This window comes from Pelobates fuscus, chromosome 5, assembly GCF_036172605.1.
Source record: "Pelobates fuscus isolate aPelFus1 chromosome 5, aPelFus1.pri, whole genome shotgun sequence".
Classification (NCBI taxonomy): Eukaryota; Metazoa; Chordata; class Amphibia; order Anura; family Pelobatidae; genus Pelobates; species Pelobates fuscus.
In genome coordinates this window covers 78,199,109-78,223,041 of record NC_086321.1, presented here as the reverse complement: position 1 = coordinate 78,223,041, position 23,933 = coordinate 78,199,109, and the positions used below count along the sequence as shown (strand labels likewise).

General features: G+C 42.7%; 1 protein-coding gene across 3 annotated transcripts in view; it reads left to right on the top strand.

The window, feature by feature from the left end:
• PAIP1 (poly(A) binding protein interacting protein 1) overlaps positions 1-23,933 on the top strand; it is a 42,692-nt gene that overhangs the window by 9,039 nt on the left and 9,720 nt on the right. For all 3 annotated transcript variants that reach the window (XM_063454023.1, XM_063454021.1, XM_063454024.1), the window contains exons 2-6: positions 14,606-14,769; positions 17,105-17,302; positions 18,496-18,608; positions 21,812-21,923; positions 23,554-23,679. In XM_063454023.1, the coding sequence (XP_063310093.1) occupies positions 14,606-14,769; positions 17,105-17,302; positions 18,496-18,608; positions 21,812-21,923; positions 23,554-23,679 (713 nt within the window). The remainder of the gene's footprint in view (positions 1-14,605; positions 14,770-17,104; positions 17,303-18,495; positions 18,609-21,811; positions 21,924-23,553; positions 23,680-23,933) is intronic.

The window sequence follows — 23,933 nt, the reverse complement described above, 5'->3', positions numbered from 1 at the left end:
TGTAGCTTGTTTACATTTTCTTTACTTTTGCATACACAAATATTAACTAATAAATTAATAAATTAATATTTTCTCTCTGTCAATTACGTATATTTAGACAATGAGATGGGAGATCTGCACCATTATCTTTGGCGTTTGGAGTCTTCTTTTCCCACTTTATTTACAGTGTCAAACTGAGTTCTGACTGTATTGTATGTAGTGATATTATGTCCTATCTTTTTGAAGCTCACTTTCCTTTAGATGCCAGGGAGACTGTGCTTCTGTACCCTGGCTGTTTAAATGAACACTCTAAGAACCATAACCACTACGGACTACTCATTAAAATTAGTAAATTGACCTTTTAACTGAGGTCTGCCAGGCGTTGCTCCTCACCTTCACTCCTTATAAGAGCTAGAAACTTCAAAGCAGGAGCTTTTGTAGACTCTCCAGAGCTAAGTCTAGCAGTACCATGCTAGCTCATTGGCAGGCAGTGTCAGCTGATTGCTCTTGGTCAATTAATTATGCCCTTCACCTGTCGGAAATGGTAGAGGCAGGGAGCGGAACCAAATGGACACCAGGTTAGAAATCAAACCAATCTAAAATATGAAATGTTGCACATACAGACTGCAGACACCATAACCACTCAAGACAGAAGTAACTCAGAGCTCAGGTGCTGGAGTTCTGAATCCCATATGTTTCATTACGTTTGTGGTTTTGTCCTGTTCTTCGTCTTTTGATTTGAATGCTTTTTTAAAAAAAACCAAAAAAAAAAAACCACACACACGCACAAACACACACACCTCCCCCTCCCCCCAAGGAAGAGTGGAATATCACATGTAGTTTGTCAGTGGTCTTAACGTGATGAAGTATCTTGGCATCAGACCTTAAAATTAGTAATGACAGCATTGTGAAAGCCGTCTAGTTATAAAAGCTTTCACATGCTACTGAAACTGGACCCAACTTGACGTTCAGCATTTGTTTATCACAGTGTCATTTTACTTGCACAGTAAGGATTGAGTGAGCAAAGAATATGTACTGTAGGTGTATCCATGGCTGTGTGACATGGTCAGTAACGTTAACCTTTGATTTGACGAAAAATCCTGTATAAGATTTTATATCTTTTGCCTGCACACACATCTCCACGATGCTATAGTATTGCAAGAGAAAAGGCTGTTTGATAAGAACAGGTATGTGTGTTTTTTGTTTTGTTTTTTGTGCTCCATTTTGTGTATATAATTTTCTAACAATTTTAAAGCAGCACTGTCACGGCTGCATAATTTTTATTTATTTTTTTATTAACCCCCTTCCCAACTCCACTACATTTTATTGTCCCCCATTTAACCCCTTTTTACCTTTATATTTCTTGCCCCGGTCTTAGTCCTAGGAGCCGCAATCTTTATGTAGGCAGATGAAGGCCCTGTGGGACACGTGATCTGCCCACACTAGATAACACTGTAAAATTCCCGCACACGCCCAATTGAACACTTGGGCATTTGTTATTTTCCGAAAGTTGGGCGGGAATTTCAGCTATTCGTCAGAAAGACAAATTAATAAATAGAAATTTCAAAGAACGAGTGAAGACCGAATTTCAATTAGTTTAGAAAAAAATAAACTAAATTCCTATTTTAAACTTATAGTGTCAGGAATACACATTTGTATTCCTGACACTATAGTGTTCCTTTAAGAAAAGTAATTCAAAAGGGTCATCACTGTGGCGGTCCACCAATATATCACCGCTACAGATTCCTTTTTCCCAGCTCAGATAACACTAAATTTAAATATCGCCAGTATCACATATTCCCCCCCCCCCCCACCTCCCTCACCCACATGAGCCGAAGTGTTTAATGGAAGCACAGTCACAGAATTTATACATGTACAAAGCTACTCCCCTGTGCCTGAGAGATAATTGAGTTAGGAACTGTACAAACTCAATTATCTCCAGAACAGAAAAATATAACCATTTTTAAACACTCAAAATGTACCCCCAAAATACATGGAAACCCCACATAGCCGTGATCTGAGTGACCATCATATCCAAAAATCACTGCAGTCTGCTCCGTAGTTTTGGATTGCCATCGCAGGGGAAGTTTTGACCTGTCTGCCATGAGGTTGAAGCCCAAAATAGTTCCAGGGAATTTGTGTCAAGAGCCGGTATCTGTTCGCGTGGTTTTTGTACGAAAACCACATAGTTCATAGAAAATCTGATTAGTTTAGAATGCTCCCCTATATCGTTCGTATAGGTGGTCGGGAATTCGAATGGGCAGCAGGTCTATCTCCACCAGCGCTTCCTGTGTTCGGTAGACAAGATGGAGCATTCTATTAAGTGTTTCCTTTGCGGTTTTCATACTTGACACTTCAGTGTTCCACGTTCTAATGAGGTTCTGGGGTTGTCCTCGTTCGGGAGGACCACCCCAGATCCAATGACTGCAGCCTTTTTAAGCTCTGCCTTTCTAACCAAGTGTAGACTTGCTGTGGCTGTCCAATCACAGACTTCTCAATACAACTCAACGAGAAGTCTTTGCAAGGCAGGTGCTGTGGGGAATTGCCTGCTGCTTTAGTTTAGCACCACTGAGCCAACCAAACTAGAAAGTAACAGGACCTGTTGTCAGACAATTGGGGATTATAAGAAGATTGATTTATATAAGTAGCAGTTTGTAGTGAAATCCTTACTTATTCTAAAAGGAAACAAAAAGAGGACACATTCTTCACGCATAAAGCACTTCAGCAAGCTGAAATTAATTAGGAGTCTGGGATGTTCCTTTAATAAGAATTATAAAAAAAAAAAAACTAATGACAATCCAACACCAGTTTAACCCCTTCCCGACCGCGGACGTATTAGGTACATCCAACAAAAAACGGTCCTTAACCCCTTAACGACCACTGACGGTTCAGGGCCGTCATCAGAAAAATCCCCTTGACGACCGTCATAACGTTATTTACTTACTTGATCGCTGCCGTTGTTTCCGGTGTGGGGAGACTGCCTGACAGCCAACATAGCGGTGGCCACATGGCCACAATAGGTGTCCAAGTATCTGCCTGCAGGGGGACTGCCTGTGCTGCATGTGTAAAATAAAAATTAAAAATAGTTAATAAATAAAAATATAATTTGCGTGTGTGTGTGTGTGTTTATATGTATGTGTATATATATATATATGTGTGTGTGTGTATATATATATATATATATATGTGTGTGTGTGTGTGTGTATATATATATATATATACACACACACACACACAGTCATACTAAGTGTATTTTTATATTAATATATACATATTTTATTATTAAAATACTCATTAAATTACAATTATATAATAGTTATATACATATATATATATAGTGTGTATATATTATTAAATACAAATAAGTAAATTAAAAAACGTAAAAAATATATATATGAAATATTATTCTGTATTTTGATATTGATATATATTTATATTAAAATACACTTAGAATGAAATTATATATAAATAAATCAAAATAATACGAAATATATATATTCATATACAAAATTACATAAATAATTTCATAAATATACACGTAGACTTCAAATATATAAATATGTATATATATTTAAATTCTATGTGTATTTATGTATTATTTTTGCATAATTAAGTAATTTTATTGATTGCAGTTTGACGGACCTGCCTGACTACCCAGGCCGAAAGTCCAGAGAATTTAATTTGCTAGCACTGTATTTAACCCTGTAACTTTTTATGACACCCTAAAACCTGTACATGGGGGGTATTGTTTTACTCTGGAGACTTCGCTGAACACAAATATTAGTGTTTCAAAACAGTAAAACATATCACAGCGATGATATTGTCAGTGAAAGTGAAATTATTTGCATTTTTCACACACAAACGGCACTTTCACTGATGATTTATTTGTTGTGATACGTTTTACTGTTTTGAAACACGAATGTGTTTTCAGCAAAGTCTCCAGAGTATAACAGTATCCCCCATGTACAGGTTTTATCATGTTTTTGAAAGTTACATGGTCAAATTTTTTTTTTTACTTTGAAAATTGCCAGGTTGGTTATGTTGCCTTTGAGAGCGAATGGTAGCCCAGGAATGAGAATTGCCCCCATGATGGCATACCATTTGCAAGTTAAGACAACCCACGGTATTGCAAGTGGGGTATGTTCAGTCTTTTTTAGTAGCAACTTAGTCAAAAACGCTGGCCAAATATAGCTTTCATAATTGTTTTTTGCATTTTTAACACACAAACAAATATAAATGCTAACTTTGGCCAGTGTTTGGCTCCAAAAAAATACTGGACATACCCCATATTGAATACCCTGGATTGTCTACGTTTAAAAAAAAATATGTTTTGGTAGGGGTAAATTACATTGGCCAGCTTCAAAAATGTCTCAAATAGGACATGGGTGCATGATGACCAGCTGTGAAAATTCCAAGTTGGAAAACTGGAATGAGCACCCTCAAAATAAGTCAAATAAGGTATTTTAGCCCCCAGAGAACCCGACACACCTATACATGGGTAGTATCACTGTACTCAGGAGATGTTGCTGTATCCTTAAAGTTCTCAGTACTTGTATTCATAAATTGCTATGTGTCAAAAAAATCACCAATTATTATTTTTTTAAATTTGGCATAGTTTGTTGGTAAAATGGTTGCATTAAAAGAGTCAAAATACCCCTAGTTTAATACCTTGGGTTGTCTTCTTTTAAAAAAAATCTATACTTGTGAAGGGTTAATCAGGGATTACTGACAAATATCAGTGTTAAAATGTAAAGCGTTCAGTTTGAAAAATAATTGCTTGGAAATAGCAAAGTGCTACTTGTACTTATAGTCCTATAACCTTCCAAAAAAAAAAAGCCAAGAACATGTTAACATTGGGCATTTCTAAACTCTGGACAAAATTTAGAAACTATTTAGGGCTGTTGTAGATGTGTAACAGATTTTCCTGGTCAAAGTTCAAAAAAGTGTCTTTTGTTTACTTTTTTTTTTTTCATCATATTTTATAATTTCTTTTATAGTAAATTATTATATGAAAGTAATAGTATCCTTAGAAAGACCATTTAATGGTGAGAAAACGGTATATAATATGTGTGGATACAGTAAATGAGTAAGAGAAGAGTTACAGCTAAACACAAACACAGCAGAAATGTAAACGGCCCTGGTCCCAAACAGTAAGAAAATTGAAAAGCAGTCTGGTCACTAAGGGGTTAAAGGGACACAAACATGTATTCCTTACACTTCAGTGCTGGAATACCTCATTAGGTCCCTGTTCTCCCCTCCCCTTACACACACTCTCTGTGAACATCACAGTTGGTAACTTACCCTGGCCTCCACATACCTCCTCCATCTTTGTCTCTGATTACTATTTCAATATATCAAGGCATCACTGAATCTTTAACAGTCATAATTCCCATGCAGGATCTTATGATGTATTGCGGCTCTTAGACATCAACAAACAATGAATTAGAATAAGTATAGTGGAGCACAACACTCCGAACAGCAAACTAGTTTCTGGCACCTTTCCCAAAGTAGACTTAAGTCACCTTGGTGCAAGCTCTTATGTGAAAATGTTTACATATAGCCTGTCTTTTTTTTTATTATGATATATAATATATCATATATATTATGATATTATGACCCTTTAAAATCCAGTTTCTCGTAATATGTGTTAATAAAAAATTAAGTTTAGCATCTAGATATTTAGGTGGATTACATGACATGTAATGCTTAACATGCCCTTGATTCAAGCAGCATTTCATTTTAAAGTTACACTATACATATGTTGGTGATTTTGCTTGCAATGTGTTTAGGTTAAATATCTGGAATTAACCAAGTTAAACTATACTTTCTGTAGGTAGACAAAAGATCAGCCGTTTTTGATTTTGCATGTGGCCCGTTCCTAATCCAGTTTCAATTCTCTATCCCTTTTGAGTCTCAAAATTTTTTTTTTTTTATGATTCTTTATTTTGCAATGACAATCGTGATCACATAATGTACAGTGTGGCTTATGCAAAAGCCCAATTGTTGTTCAGTGTTATACATACGAGTAGAAACAGTGGCTCACAATATATTCCATACTTGTTACACTTGTTTTGTAGCTGTTCATTGTCATTGTTTTTAGCAAGAAAAGAAAAGAAAACGTTGTGAACTTGTTTGGGAGTAGGAGGAAAGGCCGGAGTACCGGTTAGGTCGGCCCTCTGGTGAAGAACTAGGATGGTGGGGGGAGGGAGGGGTGTCTTGGTCTTTTGTTTTGGGTAGCACTTCCCCTGTCTGTCTCTGTGTCATTGTTGGTCAATGTAATTTTCCCAGGGTTCCCAAGTCTTAGTGAATTTCTTCGTGGAGCCCCGTATCAGGGCTGTGAGCTTGTCCATGAGGTGGCATTCTTTGATTTTATTGAGTACTGTGGTCATTGGAGGTGTGTTTGGTTGTAGCCAGGTCTGGGCCAGGGCCCGTCTGGCTGCTAAGGCTATTTTGTTGAGTAGTTGTTGGTCTGGTCTGGTCTGGGCCAATCGGGGTCTGGCCAGTAGGAATGTCCATGGATTAAGTTCTTCCGGTCTGGCTAGAATTTGGGCTGATAATGTTTGGATTTCCACCCAGAAAAGTTTTACTTTGGGGCAGTGCCACCACATGTGGGTGTACGTCCCTTTCTCTCCACAGTTTCGCCAGCATAGGTCGGTAGGTGTCTTTTTCATATGGTATAGTTGGACTGGGTGGTATACCACCGGAACATTGTTTTGTACGACTGTTCCTGCTGTAGAACACATATGGATGTTTTGGAGTTGGTCTCCCAAATGTCCTGCCAGTTGACTCCCTCTAAGGTTTCCCCCTGGTCAGTTTCCCACTTGTCTGTGTAGTGGAGTTTGCCCCATTCTCGTGTGGTGGAGCAGAGGTGGGAGTAAAGCTGGGTGATCATGCCCCTTTGGTATTGTTCTGCTCGGCAGATTTTTTCGAAGAAGGTCTGTTTGGCTTTGGCGGCAGCTTTCACCGGTGTTTGGGTGGCATAGTGTCTGAGTCGAAGATAGCGAAAGAAGTCTGTGGGGGCCAGGGTCGCCCTAGTTTGTAGTTCTGGGAAGGAGATACCGTATTTATTCGAGTATAACGCGCATTTTTTTTAACCGATTTTTAATTTAAAATTAAGGGTGCGCGTTATACTCGAATAAATATACCTTCCAGGACCGCCGGGCTCATTACAAGCCCAGCGGTCCTGGGGGGGTGGGCAGCAAGACCGTCAGAGCGTCAGAGCTGGCCGCGGGTCTCGCGAGATGTACACTGGGAAGCTGGAGGAGCTGCACGGAGGTGAGTAAATGCTTGCTGCCCACCCCCCCAGGACCGCCGGGCTTGTAATGAGCCCGGCGGTCGGTATTATCGAGCACCCACTCGAATATTTATTCGAGTATAACAAGCACCCTAATTTTAGATTAAAAATCGGTATAAAATTTTATACCGATTTGTAATCGAAAATTAGGGGTGCGCGTTATACACGTGTGCGCGTTATACGGTAAATAAATACGGTAATTGTGTCCCCTACATATAGTTGGTGGACTTGTTGGAGGCCAGCTCTCTCGAGGCCCCTAAAGTCCCTGGGTCTCATGCCTGGTAAAAAGGCCCGATTGCGATATAAAGGGGTGAGGGGGGAGGATGTGGTTGTTAGTTCATACTTAAGGGCGAATCTGTCCCATACCTGGATGGAGTTGGTGATGGAGGGGCATGCTGTTCTTGGGAGTGCTCTGTGCTCTTTCGGGGTCCAGATATAGAACTGTGGGAGGTCTGATTTCATAAGGAGTGATTCTAGATCGACCCACCTTCTAGTTTCTGGGGGCGTATGCCATAGGGCTATCTGCGCGAGTTGGGCTGCAATGTAATAGAAGTGTAGGTGGGGTAATCCCAAGCCTCCTCTGGTTTTAGGTCGGTATAGGATGTTGCGGGAAACTCTATGCCTCTTGTTTTGCCATATAAATCGGTCGATTGCTCGTTGTAGGGGAACCAGGTCATGTTTGGTTATAGGAATGGGCAGGGCTTGGAATAGGATACGGGGCAGGACATTCATTTTAATCGAATGTATTCTCCCTATCCATGATATGGGTTTGTCCGCCCAGGCCTCCATGTCTGATATGAGTTTGGCTATCATGGGTGTGTAGTTTAGTCTGTGTAGCGCCGATGGTTCTGCCGGTAGTTTAATTCCAAGGTATGTGAGGTGTTTGGGTGAGACTCGAATGTGGTGGTCAGAGGTGGAGTGGGAGAGCGCATGACTTCTCCATGTTTACTTTGTAACCCGAGAGGGTGTCGTATGTCTGTAGGAGTGGGTGTAGTGCTTGTATGGATGGAATGGGGTTGGTTACGGTTAGGAGGACGTCGTCTGCGTATCCGGATACTAGATATTCCTGGTCCTTTTGGTCCAGGTCATAGCACGTGCAGTTTCGTCTACTAGTAGCCGTCTAATGGCGAGGCGTGTGTCGTGGAGGTGTTGGAATGCTTGTGGAGTCGGGTCTGTTTTATGTCGCTGTTCCGCCGTGCGGAGGGTGTCGAGTAATTGCGTGAGTTTTGGGGTTTTAAGTTTCTTTTTGTGTGTCGCTATTTTGATGAGGGAGCAGCGGATCACAGCTTTGTGTGCTGCCCACACTGTTGTCATAGGGACATCAGGTGTTAGGTTTTCTGAGAAGTATGTGGTTATCTGTTTTTGGATGTAGTCTACGACCTGTGGGTCTTTGAGGAGGGATGTGTTACGCCTCCACATCCACGGGGTAGGGCTGTGTAGTCCGTCTAGGTATATTGCGACGTCCGCGTGGTCGGACCAGGTCAGTCTCTTGGGTAGGAGGTCTCAGGGGCGCTAGTCTTGGTCTGCGATATCGAGGTTTCCGTCTGGTCGACCGCTTCCTTCCTCTCGCCATTTTCGCTTTGCCGCTGCCCCGCATGGGAGCAGCGAGTCTCTGCCCGGCCTCTTCTTGAGTTGCTGCTGGTGTGGGGTCTCCACTTCTGTCCCTCCCCTTTGGTATATTTTAGCCCAAAAGGTGGAGAACAGGCGATCCAGCCTTTTTTCCAGGGGGGGCAACGGGGCGCATTTCAGAGTGTTACTCGTGGTTACCACCATGATTGTTTCGGCTTTGTGGGACATTCACCGCTGTGGTTTTGCCTCTGTGTCTCAGGCTTTAGTTGCCGGGATGACCCTCACCGGCAGGGGGGGAGGGAGTATGCGGGGGAGACCTCCAGGTGAGTGGCTGCTGTCGGCGTAGGGATCGGCTGCCTCCCTCGCTTTGTCAGAGTAGGCCTCTGGTAGGCCTCAGGTCTATCCCCGGTTAGGAGCCTCTGATTTCAGTCGGGTTGCTTGGCGCTTGGCTCTGCAGTTGTAGGGCTCCCTTCTCCAGGTCGCCTAACAGTCGATTAGCCGTGTTTTTACCACGATTTTGGCTGATTCAGAGCGTTTTTACACGGAGCTCATCTCATGTGCAACCTCTCAGCATGGCAGCTTAGCTCCGCCCCTGGATTCAGTCTTTTTAGTTCTCTAAAAAGTGTGCGTCGTTTGCGTGGGGCGTTAAGTCCCTTGACGTTTAGTGAGGTCACCTTCATGGCCATGGTTGTTCAATTGTTGGGTGAGCTTGTGGCAAGTGGAAATATATTTGTGGGGGCCGGAGGGCGCCCTGGGGGCGTTGGTTCATGGTTGCGTGGCGGTGAGGTGGTTTCTCCCACCTCTGCTCTCTTTGGCTATTGCTCAAGTCGTGGTTGTGTTGGAGGGGGTGCAGTGTGTCGGTGGGTCGACCAAGATGGGTTTGGGTTAGGGGTGGTCACAGTCTGTGGTAGGGGGTAAACTGGGATTGTGGGGTGGGGGGGAAAGTAGGATAAGTGAGTACGGTGGTACCGTACATGCCTGGTCTTATCTCTTGCCAGGCCGTGGGGGGGGTGCAAGGATCCCTGTCTCTGTCGGAGTCATTGCAGATAGGGGGCAGGGGTCATGAACCTTGTCACCGGTGAGGTCCCCCAATACCATTCATCTTATGGTGGTGTTAGTGGATCATGTGCAGCTGGCTGCGTAGGGTTGTTGTGGGCGGTTGGCCTCCTGTGTCGTGGCCCTATGGGTGTTGGGCGACTGAGGCCCTGTTGCACAGCGCAGGTGTGGATGCCCACGAATTTGGTGGGGTGAGGCGGGGGAGGGACTAGGCCGGGGTGTTTCCCCCTGTGGTAGTTCGGTCAGTGTGAACGAGTATGTGTATATGGGGGTCGTGGCCCCAGTCTGGTTTAGCAGGATTGATTACCTTTGGTATGTCGCGTCCTGAACTTGCCCTTGGGTGTGTGGTTTTTTTTTTTTGGGGGGGGGGGGGGGTTTGAGTTGGTTTTTGTTGTTTGTTTGTTTTTGGTATCAGTAACGTGTGGTAACTTGTCTGTGAGGCATCACAATATACATTTAATGAAACAGGTATTTGTATAGTACGTGCTCAGGTGGGTTGTGAGGATGCACCTTGCTCAATGTGGTGTAAGACCCATTATGAGACAGCACACACCAACGCTCTGGTTGCCATGGGGTGCCTGACTAGTGAGCCCCAATCCCCCCAGTTGTTATACTAGTGATGTGGTTGCTGCCTCTATGATATTATGGTGGTGTTAACTTTATCGTGTAGTGGACTAGGAGCGCAAATGCCCACACTCATATCCACTCATAGTCTTCTCTCAGTGAGGGTAATATAAAAGATCTATCAGCTTCAACCGCTATCTTTCTGCAGGTGCATACCGCGGTGCCTCTCCGCACACCCTATCCGCATGCTCGCTATTTCCCCTGTTTTTATGTGGTTTCTCCCAGTGTGGGTCCGATAATCATGGTCGGCATCCGCGGCGCGCAGGCGAGTGCGCGGAGCAGGGACGGAAGTCGATCTCGCCCCTAGACATACCGCCCCCTGCTCCGCACCCCCGCCCGCCACCCCACAAGGGGGTCCCGGCGAGCCATCGGGCGAGTTTATGCTGCAAGCCCAGCGACCACTTCCACCCTCAGTTATAGCTTGTATATACAGTATGCCTGGCACTTTATGTTAAAGGCGTTTCCCCTGGGCTATGGTGGTCACTCTCTTCCAACCCGCCGCCCCCCCCCCCCCCCCCAGTATATCTGGCTACCGCCCCGCGCCACCCGCCGGTGAGTGTGCTGCTTCTAAATCCCACACCCAGTCCCTCACAGGTATACTTTACAGTTCTGGTCATTAAGTAGTTGGTGCTACTATATGGAGCTCCGGTGCGAGGTGGTGCATCAGTGTCCAGGTGCTCCGATCTAGATCTGCTACGTGGGGTAGTCGCCGCCGGCACTCCCGGGGTGTGCGCTCAGTCGGTCGTGTGCTCAGCCGGAACAGCTGGCACGGCTCTTCGGAGATAGCTCGTGGGGAGATGTCCCTTCTGTGGTGTAATCGGTGAGGGTGGTCGGAGTGCGGTGAGTAGTATAGTAGGCGGTAGTGCCGGTCGTTCTCGCGGTTGCTTCTTTTGGCGTCCAGTGCTTGCGAGGGTCTGCTGCGGGTGATGGGTGGCTGAATCTCAAGGTGCAGTGTCCGATTGTTCGGACGGCGAGGGACGCGTGGAGGTCGGGCTGAGGAGCTTGGTCAATCTCGTCTTCTCTTTTTCTTCGGTTGTTGTTTGTTTTTTTTTATATATATATATATATATATTTTTTTTTTTTGTGATTTCGTCATAGGTATTGATGTATAGTGGTGTGTGAAGTGTTATGCCTTCCCCTCTCATTCTGCTGCTGCATACCAGTCTCTTGGTAGGGACTGCAGGGTTGGTAGGGTGGTAGTTGGCAGTACAAGGTTATTGGGAGGTGTGATGCCCAGTTCTCTCAGAAACGGCGCTGGGTCTGTGCCTGGTAGTAGGACATGGGGTTTTCCTTGTCTAAAGACCATCAGTTTAAAAGGGTGTCCCCACGCATACCTTACTGCGCTGGCCCTGAGGAGGTCCGTGACAGACCTCCAGTCCCTTCTATGCTGGAAAGTAATTGGGGCCAGGTCTTGGAAGAAGGATATTTCTTTGCCATCGTGTTTTATTGGGTTGTCCCGAGCTCTCCGTAGCACTGCTTCCTTTGTTTGAAAATGGAGGAACCATACAATGATGTCCCTGGGCCGTGTGTTTTCTTCTCTCTGGGCGCGCAGGGCTCTGTGAGCTCTGTCGATGTGCCAGTGTTCGTCCGGTATGTCTGGCAGGAGGGGTCTGAGGATGGCGGCTGTGAGCGGCCCTCATTGGGTCCCTCGGGTAGGCCACGTATGCGTACGTTATTGCGGCGTGATCTGTTTGCAAGGTCTTCTAAAGCTGCCTCCGTGGATTCGAGTCGTGTGGTGAGCAGATTGATGTGGGTGGTCATCTCGTTGTGTGCTACCACGGTGGTCTCAACCCGTTGCTCTAATTCGGAGGTCCGCGCTCCCAGCGCGTGCATCTCTGCCGTCACTGCCTTGGAGCTGCGTTCTATTTCGCGGACCAGAAAGCTTTTTACTGCCGCCAATTCCGCGAGGATGTGTGCGGTCTCCGGGGTAGGCGAGCCCTGTTGCTGGGGTAAGTCGTTGCCCGTTGGAGAGGCCGGGGCCTTTGGGCTTGTTCCGCCGCCATCTTGAGTGTCTTGGCGGTGTTGGCGGCAAGCCGTGAAGAGATCCATCACGGTGGCGGCCGCGTCTGGTTGTTTTTTGGTGGGCTTTCTTGGTGTACGCTTGTCCATGGTACTGTAGGGGTAGGATTGGTGAGGGAAATTCGTGGGTTTATCTCTTTTGTTAGCTTTTGGTATAGGGATCGGTGAGGAGCACTAGACTAATGCGTCCAGCTTGGTTCCCGGTCAAGCCACGCCCCCGAGTCTCAAAATTTGTATATAATTTTATGCGCAGTATCTTGGCTGTTCCTAGAACTTTACTATTCTGGACAGCGATCTCAGATGTACCTTCTGGGATCTGCTGAATCCACTACCCCATTTTGGGGGTCATAACTCTGAGTGTTCCTATCACAACGGAGACTACTAATGGCTTCACTTTCCACATCCTTTCTAGCACCTCTTTCACTCATTGGCATTTGTCCACTTTATCATGTTCCTTCTTCCTGGTGTTATGCTCCCTGGGTATTGCCACATTCACCACCACTGGAGTCTTCCGTTCCTTGTCTACCACAACAATTTTGAATTAGTTGGCAACTACTTGCTTGTCTGTCTGGATCTGAAAGTCCCACAGGAACTTAGCCTTGTCTTTCTCAACTACCCATTGTGGTACCTCCCATCTGCATGTAGGCAGGTCCAGCTCAGATTCTGTGTAGATATTTCAGTACACAATCTGTGTATGCTTTCCCTCCTAACATCTTGCATCCGGCTACTATGTGCTTGATTGTTTCAGAGGCCTTTTTTGCACAGTCTGCACCTTGCACCTTGGGTCCTATCTGGTGTGGTAGACTCCCGCTTCCATTGATTTGGTGCTGACTGCCTGTTACTGTGCTTATAGTGCCCAAGTGCTGCCTTTCAGTTTATTCCAGTGTAGCCCACTTGTTTCTATGTCCAGAACTAAATTCATAATATGTGTTTGCTGAGAGGTGATTTTTAAATAACCTTGTGAAATTTAAAACTGTATTTTTATTTGTGCACTGTTCCTTTATCTGTATTATGTATACATTTTGGTCTCTACAACAGCACTACTGCTGAGAAGTAAGTGCATGTGCTCCCAATTCCCCCTTTTCTATGTATATTTGGAAAATAAGCCATATTTGTTTTGGGTTGAGCGCCCCACCCTCCTGCTTCAGATACCATACATACATTTGTGGAGGTTTGGATAGCAATGTCACTTAATATAGTGTTTTATATAACGTAAAAAACATGATTCATTTGTCTCATGTTAAAATTAGTGTAGTATCTACCGGTATTGGGGTACTGAGGCGTAAACACAATATAACCATATGGAGGAACTGAATCCCCATATTTGCTGAGATAGATATTAATAGCCTTGTAAAATGTAAAAAAAAAAAAAAAAAAAGTTCTCCTTAATCTGTATTTGGACATAAGTATGTCAGGGGTACTCCTGTAAATATGTATACTGTGGGTCTGTGGCAATCCCTCAGACTTTGTTTTTGGCCATACCCACTATGTTTCTATGTTACTATCGATATGAGGATTGCAGCATTGGCACTTGCAACCCGCAGCAACACTCTGGCCAGAGATTGCGAGATACAGCACAGTCAGCAGCTCACACCCGGTGGAACTGCAAACTATGCTGGCTCTCGGGGCAGACTGGAGGGGCCTCGCACCCGGCGGCATACTAGGCAAGCCGCCGGTCCTCCTCCTAGTGTCTGGTCCTCTGTGAGGGACCGAGGACCTGACACAGTATACCCTATGGCGTCTTAGACGGCCACTTAACTCACCTAATTAGAGAGCTGCCAGCCTGCCCCTGTCAGAGTGCCGCCTGGAGCCGTGGATCCACCGCCGGCTATGGAAGGGCCGGCCTTGACTACCGTTGCCACAGTCTGCATGTCTGTGGTCAGGGCTAAAAACCTCCCAGCAAATTTCGCTTGAATGAGAATAACCCTGTATCACTACAATGCATTTAAGGAGAAGTGGCTTGTTTTACCCTATATTTGACCTTTGAATGGTATGGCATAGTTGTGCTGTGTTTTGTGGAAAACTTGCTAATAGATGTTAACATGGTTCTGTTTGTGTTTTCAGCTCAGCCAAGTCAGAAGAGGTCTCCACCACCAGCTGTGAAACTTGTCCAGATTAATTCTATGGCAGTGTCAAAAAGTCAACCACCAGAAACTGCATCCGTCATCTCCAACCTTTCTGTTAATGCAGCAGAATTTTACCCATCAAGTTATTCTGTAGATTTAAATGTAAGTAAAGTTATTTTGCGACAGTGTTTTGTTCAGAGTCCCACACTTCAACTAAATCTGTGGTTTATGTTTTATGATCCCAATGCACATTCAGACACTGTAAAATCCTACCAAGATCATCTACTTAAGGTCCAGTGCAGTGCAGCTTCACCTGAGATTAATCAGTATTAAATGTATCCTACAAATATCATCTTTTTGAGTGGTTGAATGTCAGTTTTGGGATTTTGTGGATAAACCTTACAGTCTAAGAATTTTATGGTTTTGTAGGCAAAATGAATATTATAGAAAATAATGCTTGCTGTTTGCACTAAACCATATGGCAGTCATATTTAGCAGCACTATCCATTTGAGTACCAGATGGCGATTAAGTGTTTATGTATATAACTGTTAGTAGCATCCAATATACATAAGTAGTGAAATTGGACTTATTGCTCAGAATTGTTCACCATGTTGCCGATCACATCATCCATGGCATAATGGGCTCAACTAAATATGGCATACATATGCTTTATAAGAAGCATGATCATTCCACCCAACCTATCCTATTAATACCTCCGGCTAACTGATATTATGCCATGGTTTCCCATTCATTTATACTGCTCATGGTATCGCCTAGTATACATTATGTCACTGTTCACTAATAATAACTTCCTGTATACCTGGAATAGAATCATTAACTACTCATCCCTGCTAATACGTTTTACGAGACTCCACTTTCCTGACACATCATTAAATAGCTTTTACATGTCCCCCTCACTTTACATGAGCGGATTTCTGTTATCTGATACTCAAGACACCCTTTTGCTCTGTTATCTGCTTGCTGGTTGTGACGTCTGGTTGGAAACCTACAGAACAGAAGACTTTCATTATGGAGCATAAGCTCAATGCAAAAATTAAACTCCCCTCACTGGCAGGCTAGTGACTGGGAAAAACATTTAGACAAATAATTGTCTCTATGTAGTGCACTTTCCCTTGAAGTCTTTTTAGTGGGAAATCATTTAAGATTGACAATGCATAGCTATACCTAAACTTTTTCAACTGTTCTTCTCTAACCTTTCTACAAGGACCAATAATCGCTCTGATTGCTGTTGCTACTATCCTAATTGGAATAAATGTGCATCTTCTAATCTGCTTGCTTAGCAGCTGTAGTATTTTGTTTGCAAGGCAGTATTGCCTGTTTTCTGCTGGTACCCACAAGACTCCCTTTAGGAGATCTAGTCTACCTTAAGCTTTCTTTGCAGATTGTGTACACTACATTAATTAGTGCTTTTTGCCAGTTAATAATTCCTGTCAGTCAGTCAATTTGTTGTAAAGATGTCCATATCCCATTGCATTTAGCATTTTTGTACAGCCCATATAAAAAAATTAGTTAATCTCGAATGCTACCATATTATGGTCACTATTTCCCCAAACTCAAATTTTTGAAAATGTGTCAACATTATTAGTTATGACAAGATCCAAACAAGCACCTGTTCCAGTTGGCGTTTTTAATAATTGAGACATGAAATTATCGTTTATCGTGTTCAAAACCCTGTTTCTCTTAACTGTGCTACAAGTCTCTCTAGCCATCAATGTCTTTATAATTAAAATCTCCAACGATTAACAAATTACACAGTTGTGCAGCCTTATAAATTTGAGAGAGTAATTTGAGATAGCTTGACAAACTATATAATAAACTGCAGGTTCTTGTGGTGGGTAGATTTTAAAATTGAGAGATTTTTTTTGCATATCTGATTGTTGTGGACATGAAATATTATCCTAATTTTTAATCAGTAAAATGTCTATTTACTTTATATAGTTCTTGATCAGCATTTATTACACTTTGTGATTTACCTAAAATGGCCGCTAGGGCCAGAGAGTTTTCCCTTAGTCATCAAATAACACCCTCACTAACAAGATGGCGCTGGAATCTGGGGGAGACCCGCAAGATGCCAATGACATCACACACGGTAGGACGAGCAATTAATCAACCACTTAACCCCTAACCAATTATTGATGTATAAATCAATGTTATCTCTGAAAAAGCTTATGATGTAATTTTTCTTTATAAGGGGCATGCCACCCCCTGTAATAAAGATTCCTCAAGTTTTTCATTAACCTGAAACTTGTGTCCGGTGTGAATTACTTCAGGGAGCGTGCACGCACTGTTTCTTTAATTTGGCCAGGGGCAGATACACAAAATAATCAATTTATTGATTGATTTCCACTTCACTGATCAAGAAAGTAACCACTATACCTAGCTTTGCGATGTGCGAGTTCTTTTGGATATAACTGCTAGCATGGTTAAGAAAATGGTTTTGGATTTTTATTCTTTTGTTGTTTATTTTTTTCGTAGAACTATGTCGATGAAAATGGTGGCTATGCTTTTCTTCCTGAACCAACACTTGCTGAGTACGTCCAGGATGTTTTAAACCATTTAACTGAACAACCTGGCAGTTTTGAGGCTGAAATCTACCAATTTGCGGATGTACTTAACAACTGGGTCACCACAGATGATCTGTTAAAGGAACTTGTGGAACTGGTTTATCAGCAGGTAACTTATTCTTCCGACATATCAAATTTCAAACTTTTTTGTTTTCCTCCAGTTTTATGAGATTGTAGTTATAAATCTGGGTCCTGATAAGTTCAACAGAAATCAGAATAATTAACTTCTCAGCCTTTCCACAAATAGCAACATTCACTACTAAATAATATTAGCTGTATTTATGTACAGCATAGAGTCTCTCAATCAAACACCCAAAAGGTCACTCCCTAGTACCTTTTCACTTCCCCCTCAGTTTCTTCAACCAACTGGTGGCTTATAGATGGGCAGAGATACACCTGTTGTTAAACGCTTTTCTTTACTCCCTATGTAGAGGTATGTATGAAGTCACTTTTGCAAATTGTACCGAATGGCCTTGACGTACCATAAGTTAACCTTTTTTCACCTGTGAGTAATATTAATGTGTGTTCTTTTATTTACTTTTCTTTATAGAGAATTGCAATACTTGTGTTTTTAGGGACAACTTTTGCTAATGTAACATTCTCACTACATCATAAAACCATCCGATCCTTTTTTTACTAATTTCACCATGACTTTTTGTCTGTGTGTATAGTCAAGAATCTCTCTGTTTTATTCAAGAGTATACAGATCATTAGGGACATCTTCCAAACACTTACTGTTCTTTGGCTAGACTTTGTTGTTATATTGTTTGTTCTACATGTGCAGTTATTCACAAAAGTGAGAAATTGCTTGGATTTCAAAGTGAATTTATGTCAAAAATAGCCAAACTGGAAATAGAATGGACTTTGTGAATTCTTCTAATTCGGCTATTTTGTCCTAAACTTTAAATTGTCTCTAAATTCCTGGCAATTCTCACTTTAGTGAAGAGAATTGAAAGTGTTTAGTGCTTTAAAAGAAATGATTTCTGTTTTGCCTTCAGCAAGTTTTATGGGCTGAGCAGGGATTTTAGGGCAGTAGAAGTTTGTTTTAACATTTGTTTTAATCTTGTAAAACCCAGAGACTTTTTGCTGTACTTTGTGAGTAGTGTAGCATCCAGAAAGAAGGAAGCAATAAACAAAAAAAGTAGTGAGAGAAGAGTAGGCAGACCCAAAAAGACGGCATCTCTTTTGCAAATACAATCCAGATTTGAGCATTCAAAAACACTGTATAGTCTCTTATTAATGTATCTATTTAACTAGAAATATTTTGTGAAAAATAACCTTGCTTCTTTTCTTATTTTAAAGGCAACATCTGTCCCAAATTTCTCTTATACTGGAGCTCGACTGTGCAACTACTTATCACATAATCTTCAATTAAATCCACAGAACAGTAGTTTTAGGCAATTGTTGCTAAAGAGGTAAGAAAGTGTATTTTAAGTTTGTCTATAATATTTTAGACTGTATATTGCTATTAAAGTGTGTGGGACTGTAGGTAAGATATAATTTTGGGGGGCGGGGCCGGACCGCCATGCTGACCGGTCGCATGCTGGAGAGGCTCCGGAGCAATCTGGCCTCTTAGGCTACTCTCAGAAGCCAACGTCTCAAACTTAACCCACAAGATACCCACACGGTCGCGGCAGAGGCGGCAGAACCCGAGATCGGGAGTTTCAGTCCCCCTGGAGGCAGTACGAGACTTTGGGGCTGCGGCCTACTCGGAGGAGGAGCGGGGTGGACGGCCGCCACCATGCATCCCTCTCCAACTGCCATGAGCCGACTGGAAGAGTCGCCTGCCGGTCCCGCTTCCCCCCCCTCTGGGCCGGGGGGGTCATCCCGGTCCCCACGGGGGAGAGTTCGAGCCGGGAAGAGCTTAAGACACCCGGAACACACAAGGCCTACCGTGTCAAATGGCGCAGACGAGAGCACTTCACCAACCGACCCTGCACAAACGACCCCGGCAGAGCACCTCACAACAGCAGGTCAGGAGGGGGAGGAGGAAGAACCCTGCCACATACAGGCTCCACGTCCTGAACACAACGCCGAGACACTGGCACTCAAGGAGCACCCAAGATGGCGGCGCTGCCAACGAAGGCTTGCACAGAAGCATATGCATAGCTATCAGCAACACGCCGGGTGAGAAGCGAAGCCGTGCCAAGCATGAAGAGTGATGGGCTCCCATATACAGGCAGCACTAACTGCCAAGCGATGGCACAAGATATAAGCCAGACATTAGCATTGCAGGCTCTGGAGAGACTAGCGTTTCCTAAAAGGATTAGCCTGTTACCACCTCTCAACTTCTCTGCCATTCTCACGTATATATAACCACAGTCTGACTACCTGTTCTCTCCCATTAAGACCACTCACACAGCCAGACCACATAAATGCACTGAAAAATCTATATATATATATAACCTATGACATCCATTTTCATACTTGCCTCATCACTGTGCACCAAAGATGAATACACCAAACTGCATTGTGTGATCTACACAATTTTATGCTACAGAGCGCTACAGATAAAAGCGCATGTCAAAGCTTGTTAAATAATCTATAAAATGTGCAGTTATTTCCATGCCATAAATGTACCAATAATGTGTTTAATATCTGCTTGAATATGCTGTTGTGGCACTGTCAAAAGTTTGTTAACCCCTGCATGATGAAAAATAAAGAATTTAAAAAAAAAAAAAAAAGATATAATTTTGGCAAAATCGCATTTTAAATGTATTCTTTCCATTGAATTCCAAATGAGCAATTTCTCATTAGGTGATGGCTACCGACGAGGATAATGTTTGTATTTATAGAAGCTCCTCTGTAATTACATTTTATGTTTGTCATGTCAGAATCGGATAAATCCAAATGGCCATCTCTTGCCTTAGTTTGATTCTGTCGGCTGCAAGAGCCCACATGAAAGTATATTACCTTCCAGTATTCACAATGAAAGTTCAGTGACAGCCAAATGGCTATACAAGATTTGCTATTGATAATGTTTAATAACCAAGAGTTTCTTAAAACTGATAGGCACCCACGTGCTTTTTTCTATTTCCCCCACCTCGTGTAATAGGTTACATTTTTGTCCTGTAGAAGAAAACTAGGGGAGGGTATGAAATAGTTTTGTGCAGTGCTCTGGCCTGCTAAGGCTTCTGTGAGTCTGAGTTTCTGAAATTTCACATGGTTTGTTACTGTGGCAGATGGTTGTCATAAAGGTACACGTTTTCAAGAAATGGAGCTTGGTGAGAAGCTCCACCAAAATGACAGTACAGCCTCATGGCCGTATCCTGTACATTTGCACACATACTCTACATTGTGCAGACATTGAAATCCATCAGGTAATTACAGGCATATGTCATTTTAACCATGAACAAACCCCCCACATTTTTAAGAAATCCTATTTATAAAACTCTGTGTACAACTAAATTAGCCTTCTCCATTGCTGATGTTTGTGGTTTCAAGGAACTAGAGGAGATGCGAGTGTGCAAAGATGTCTGATGAAAAAGAGCACAAATAAGGGTTGGTCATGGAATAAGAGCTGGGTGAGGGGCAACAGAGGAGTAGTATCATGCCATAGCGATAATTAGTCCCTGACTATGACTGCCATAGGATATTGGCCTCTCTCTCATTTTCCTTAATAATTATGGGGAGTTATGTGCACTTTGCATGTTGGCCAGGTATTCTTGCCATAGGTACCATAACCTAGCATCTTTTTGTTCCATCAAGCCAAGTAGCAATGCCACCTTGGCTTTAGATGCTTCCATTTCTGTCATCCTATCTGGCCTCATTCGCAGTGTGGGTGCCTCTGCAAATTTTCCAAACAGAGGAATGAGAGATTTGCTGCATTCCAGAGGAACTTGAATATGTACCTTTTGTATTTGAAGAGAAGCAGCAGAATGCCGTGGTGGATGACATGCTTGGGTTGAAAGGGTGGCGTACAGCCCAAAATCTGTCAAGTATAGTTTCCCTCTAAGCGCTGATAATTTAGAATGAGAATCTTGGACCATTGGCTTCTCCTTCCACTTTTGCCTAGCATCAGGGACCTAGAAATAGAGGTCTCTTCCTGACAGACCGAAGACACATGAGTGCAACCCACTATGAATATTTTATACATTATTGGAGCAGTGCTGTCTGAATATTCAAAGTTTGTGTGCAGTGCATAAAATTAGGTGTACGACTAATTGGAAGTAGAGTAGACATTTTTTTTTATGCAGTGCTCCTAGGTAGAAAACTTAGCAACTATATCCATTCATGTTCTTGACACAACTGATGATGCTATTCCCAACTTCTATAAAAGCAATAAATTCATGAACAAATCTGGAGCCATATATTTCTATCAGGGTTATTCACTGAAGAGAGAATTTAAAGTAAATTTCAAATTTAAGACCAACAACTTCAGATAAAGTGTCCAATCCGCTTGTGTGACAATACATTCAAGATGCAAAATCAGTTTGTGCACTTACAATCAATAAAGTAAAATAATGTTGCAGCTACCAACCTTTTCCTTGGCTACTTAATTGCACAAAATGAGCAAAAATTACTCTGCTTTGTACTTTTATTAGGAGATATATTTATTTGTTGACAGCAGAATCTACTTTAACAATCTAGTGATGCCCTTTCTCTTTATTGTCTACAGATGTCAGACAGAATTTGATAAGAGAGATCAAGCTGCAAAAGGAGATGATGCCACGAGGAAACATTTCCATGCCTTTGTACTATTTCTAGGGGAACTTTATCTCAACCTGGAGGTAACTTCTGCTTAGTTACTTAAGGGTCAAGCTGCAAAAATTATAATATCATTCTGAATTGCCTAATTTTGCTTTTCTATAAATGATTTATTTATTTTATTTGTTTTTCATGGTATACTGCTCCCTTGGTTAACCATACAAGGAAACATGATAAAGAATGTGTGCAGATTGGCATACTCTGTTGCTATAGCACACCTGCCACATTTGATTTTTATGTCTGTCTGCAATTTTTTTTTTTTTTTTTTGTACATCTTGGATCGAACGTATGAGAGCTGAGCTCAAGTTCTCCTTGAATTTCCCTTGGGCTACATGTTGCAATTTGGCTGCTGTCCGTTTGCGAGCCATTCGGTAGCACAGGAGTATCCAAAATGTGGATCTCCACCCCTAGAACATGATTTGTGTAACGGATCACCTGGCACCCCGACTGAGTACCTCCGTTGAAGGATGCTCCTAGCGCTTCCTGAGGACTCCAAGCACTGCAGCAGACACCATAACCACCGTAGACTCCCCCATAGAGCAAAACAGGAACAAGCGTTTACCAGAGCTTAGCAGTGATTCAGCAAGGGAGTATAACAAGCATAGCAATCCCTTGTAGCAGATTCCCCCAATAAGAGACGACACTCCAAATTGAGGGTAAAGTTAGAACTCAGGTTTAATGACACACACTCTGCTTTTGTGCAATTCTCCCCTGCAAGGGAGACGCCCACATACAATTATACAATACCCAATCACACACTGGTTACATCCCACAGATTCCTTCCCCTTAGCCTGAGAGGTAACCCAATTATACGTACAGTTTAAACATACATTTTACCCAACTTTCATAACTCTAAAACCATACATCCAATATTAATAACAGTTACATATTATTAATCAGCATATTCCAAATACAAACATCATTCGAATCCGTTCAGCCGTTCAGGAGATAAGTATAAGTCACTTTTACACCGTGAAAATGACGAAGTCCCATTCGAACGAGCGTTCGAATCTTCGAACGGGACTTAGTCTCCAGCCGCGGTGTTGAAGAAGGTACGGGTCAGCGGTGTTCGTGCAATTGGGTAGCCGCAAACCGTTCCATAGATTTGGCTGCACACACCGCTGACCGCGTTCGAATAAGTTAAAATGGCCGCCGCCACGTGTTCATTTGTCGAATGGCGGCCACTTCAACTACTTCGATGACTTCGGCACTTCGACTGCATTCGAAGTGCCAGTTTAAAAGTTGTAACACTGCTCCCAAGTATTTAAAGGGCCAGGAACAGCATACAAAAATCCAGTGTGCCCAAATACACTTCTTAAAGGGTTAGTACACCCCAGGGCCATAGTCGCAGGGCAGGAGGCTATCAACCAGGCTTCTCCAGTTCTCCAGGTTGGTTCCGCCACAATTTGATAATCTCAAAGGTGGAAAATCCGTGGTGTTGCAGTTCAACAGTAGATATGGATCGACTGGTTGGCCACTGTATACGTTAATACATATTTTGTGTATGTATGTAAAAAGTTAACATAGAGAAAGATTCAATGGAAATATGTGTGCATATCCGTGGATTTTTGTTTTTGTTTGTTTTTCTTTCTCTGCCAACATTTGTTTTGTATCATTTACTTTATACTCTGCTCCTATTGTTTATTTCTAAAGATAAAGGCAACAAAAGGACAAGTGACAAGAGCAGATATTCTTCAGGATGCACTCAAAGAATTAATAAGTGCTTTGTTTACCAACCCTGTGGATGATAACCTTATATGTGCAGTAAAGCTTCTGAAGGTATGCTTTTGTGTGTTTTTCCCAGATATGTAAATGAACCCTTTTTTTTCTTTCTTTTGTGTATTTAGTTCCCATAATCTTATGCAGTTTATAGATTTAGTTTGTTGTAAATTAAAGGGACACAATTCTCAAGATCCACCCCAAGACGCATATGTAGAATACAATGTACCACTTTAGGTTTGATTGTTGTATGGTGGCATGAAGTAGCATTTAATGAACTTTCTTCCACCATTTGGACCAGTAGGGCACGTAAA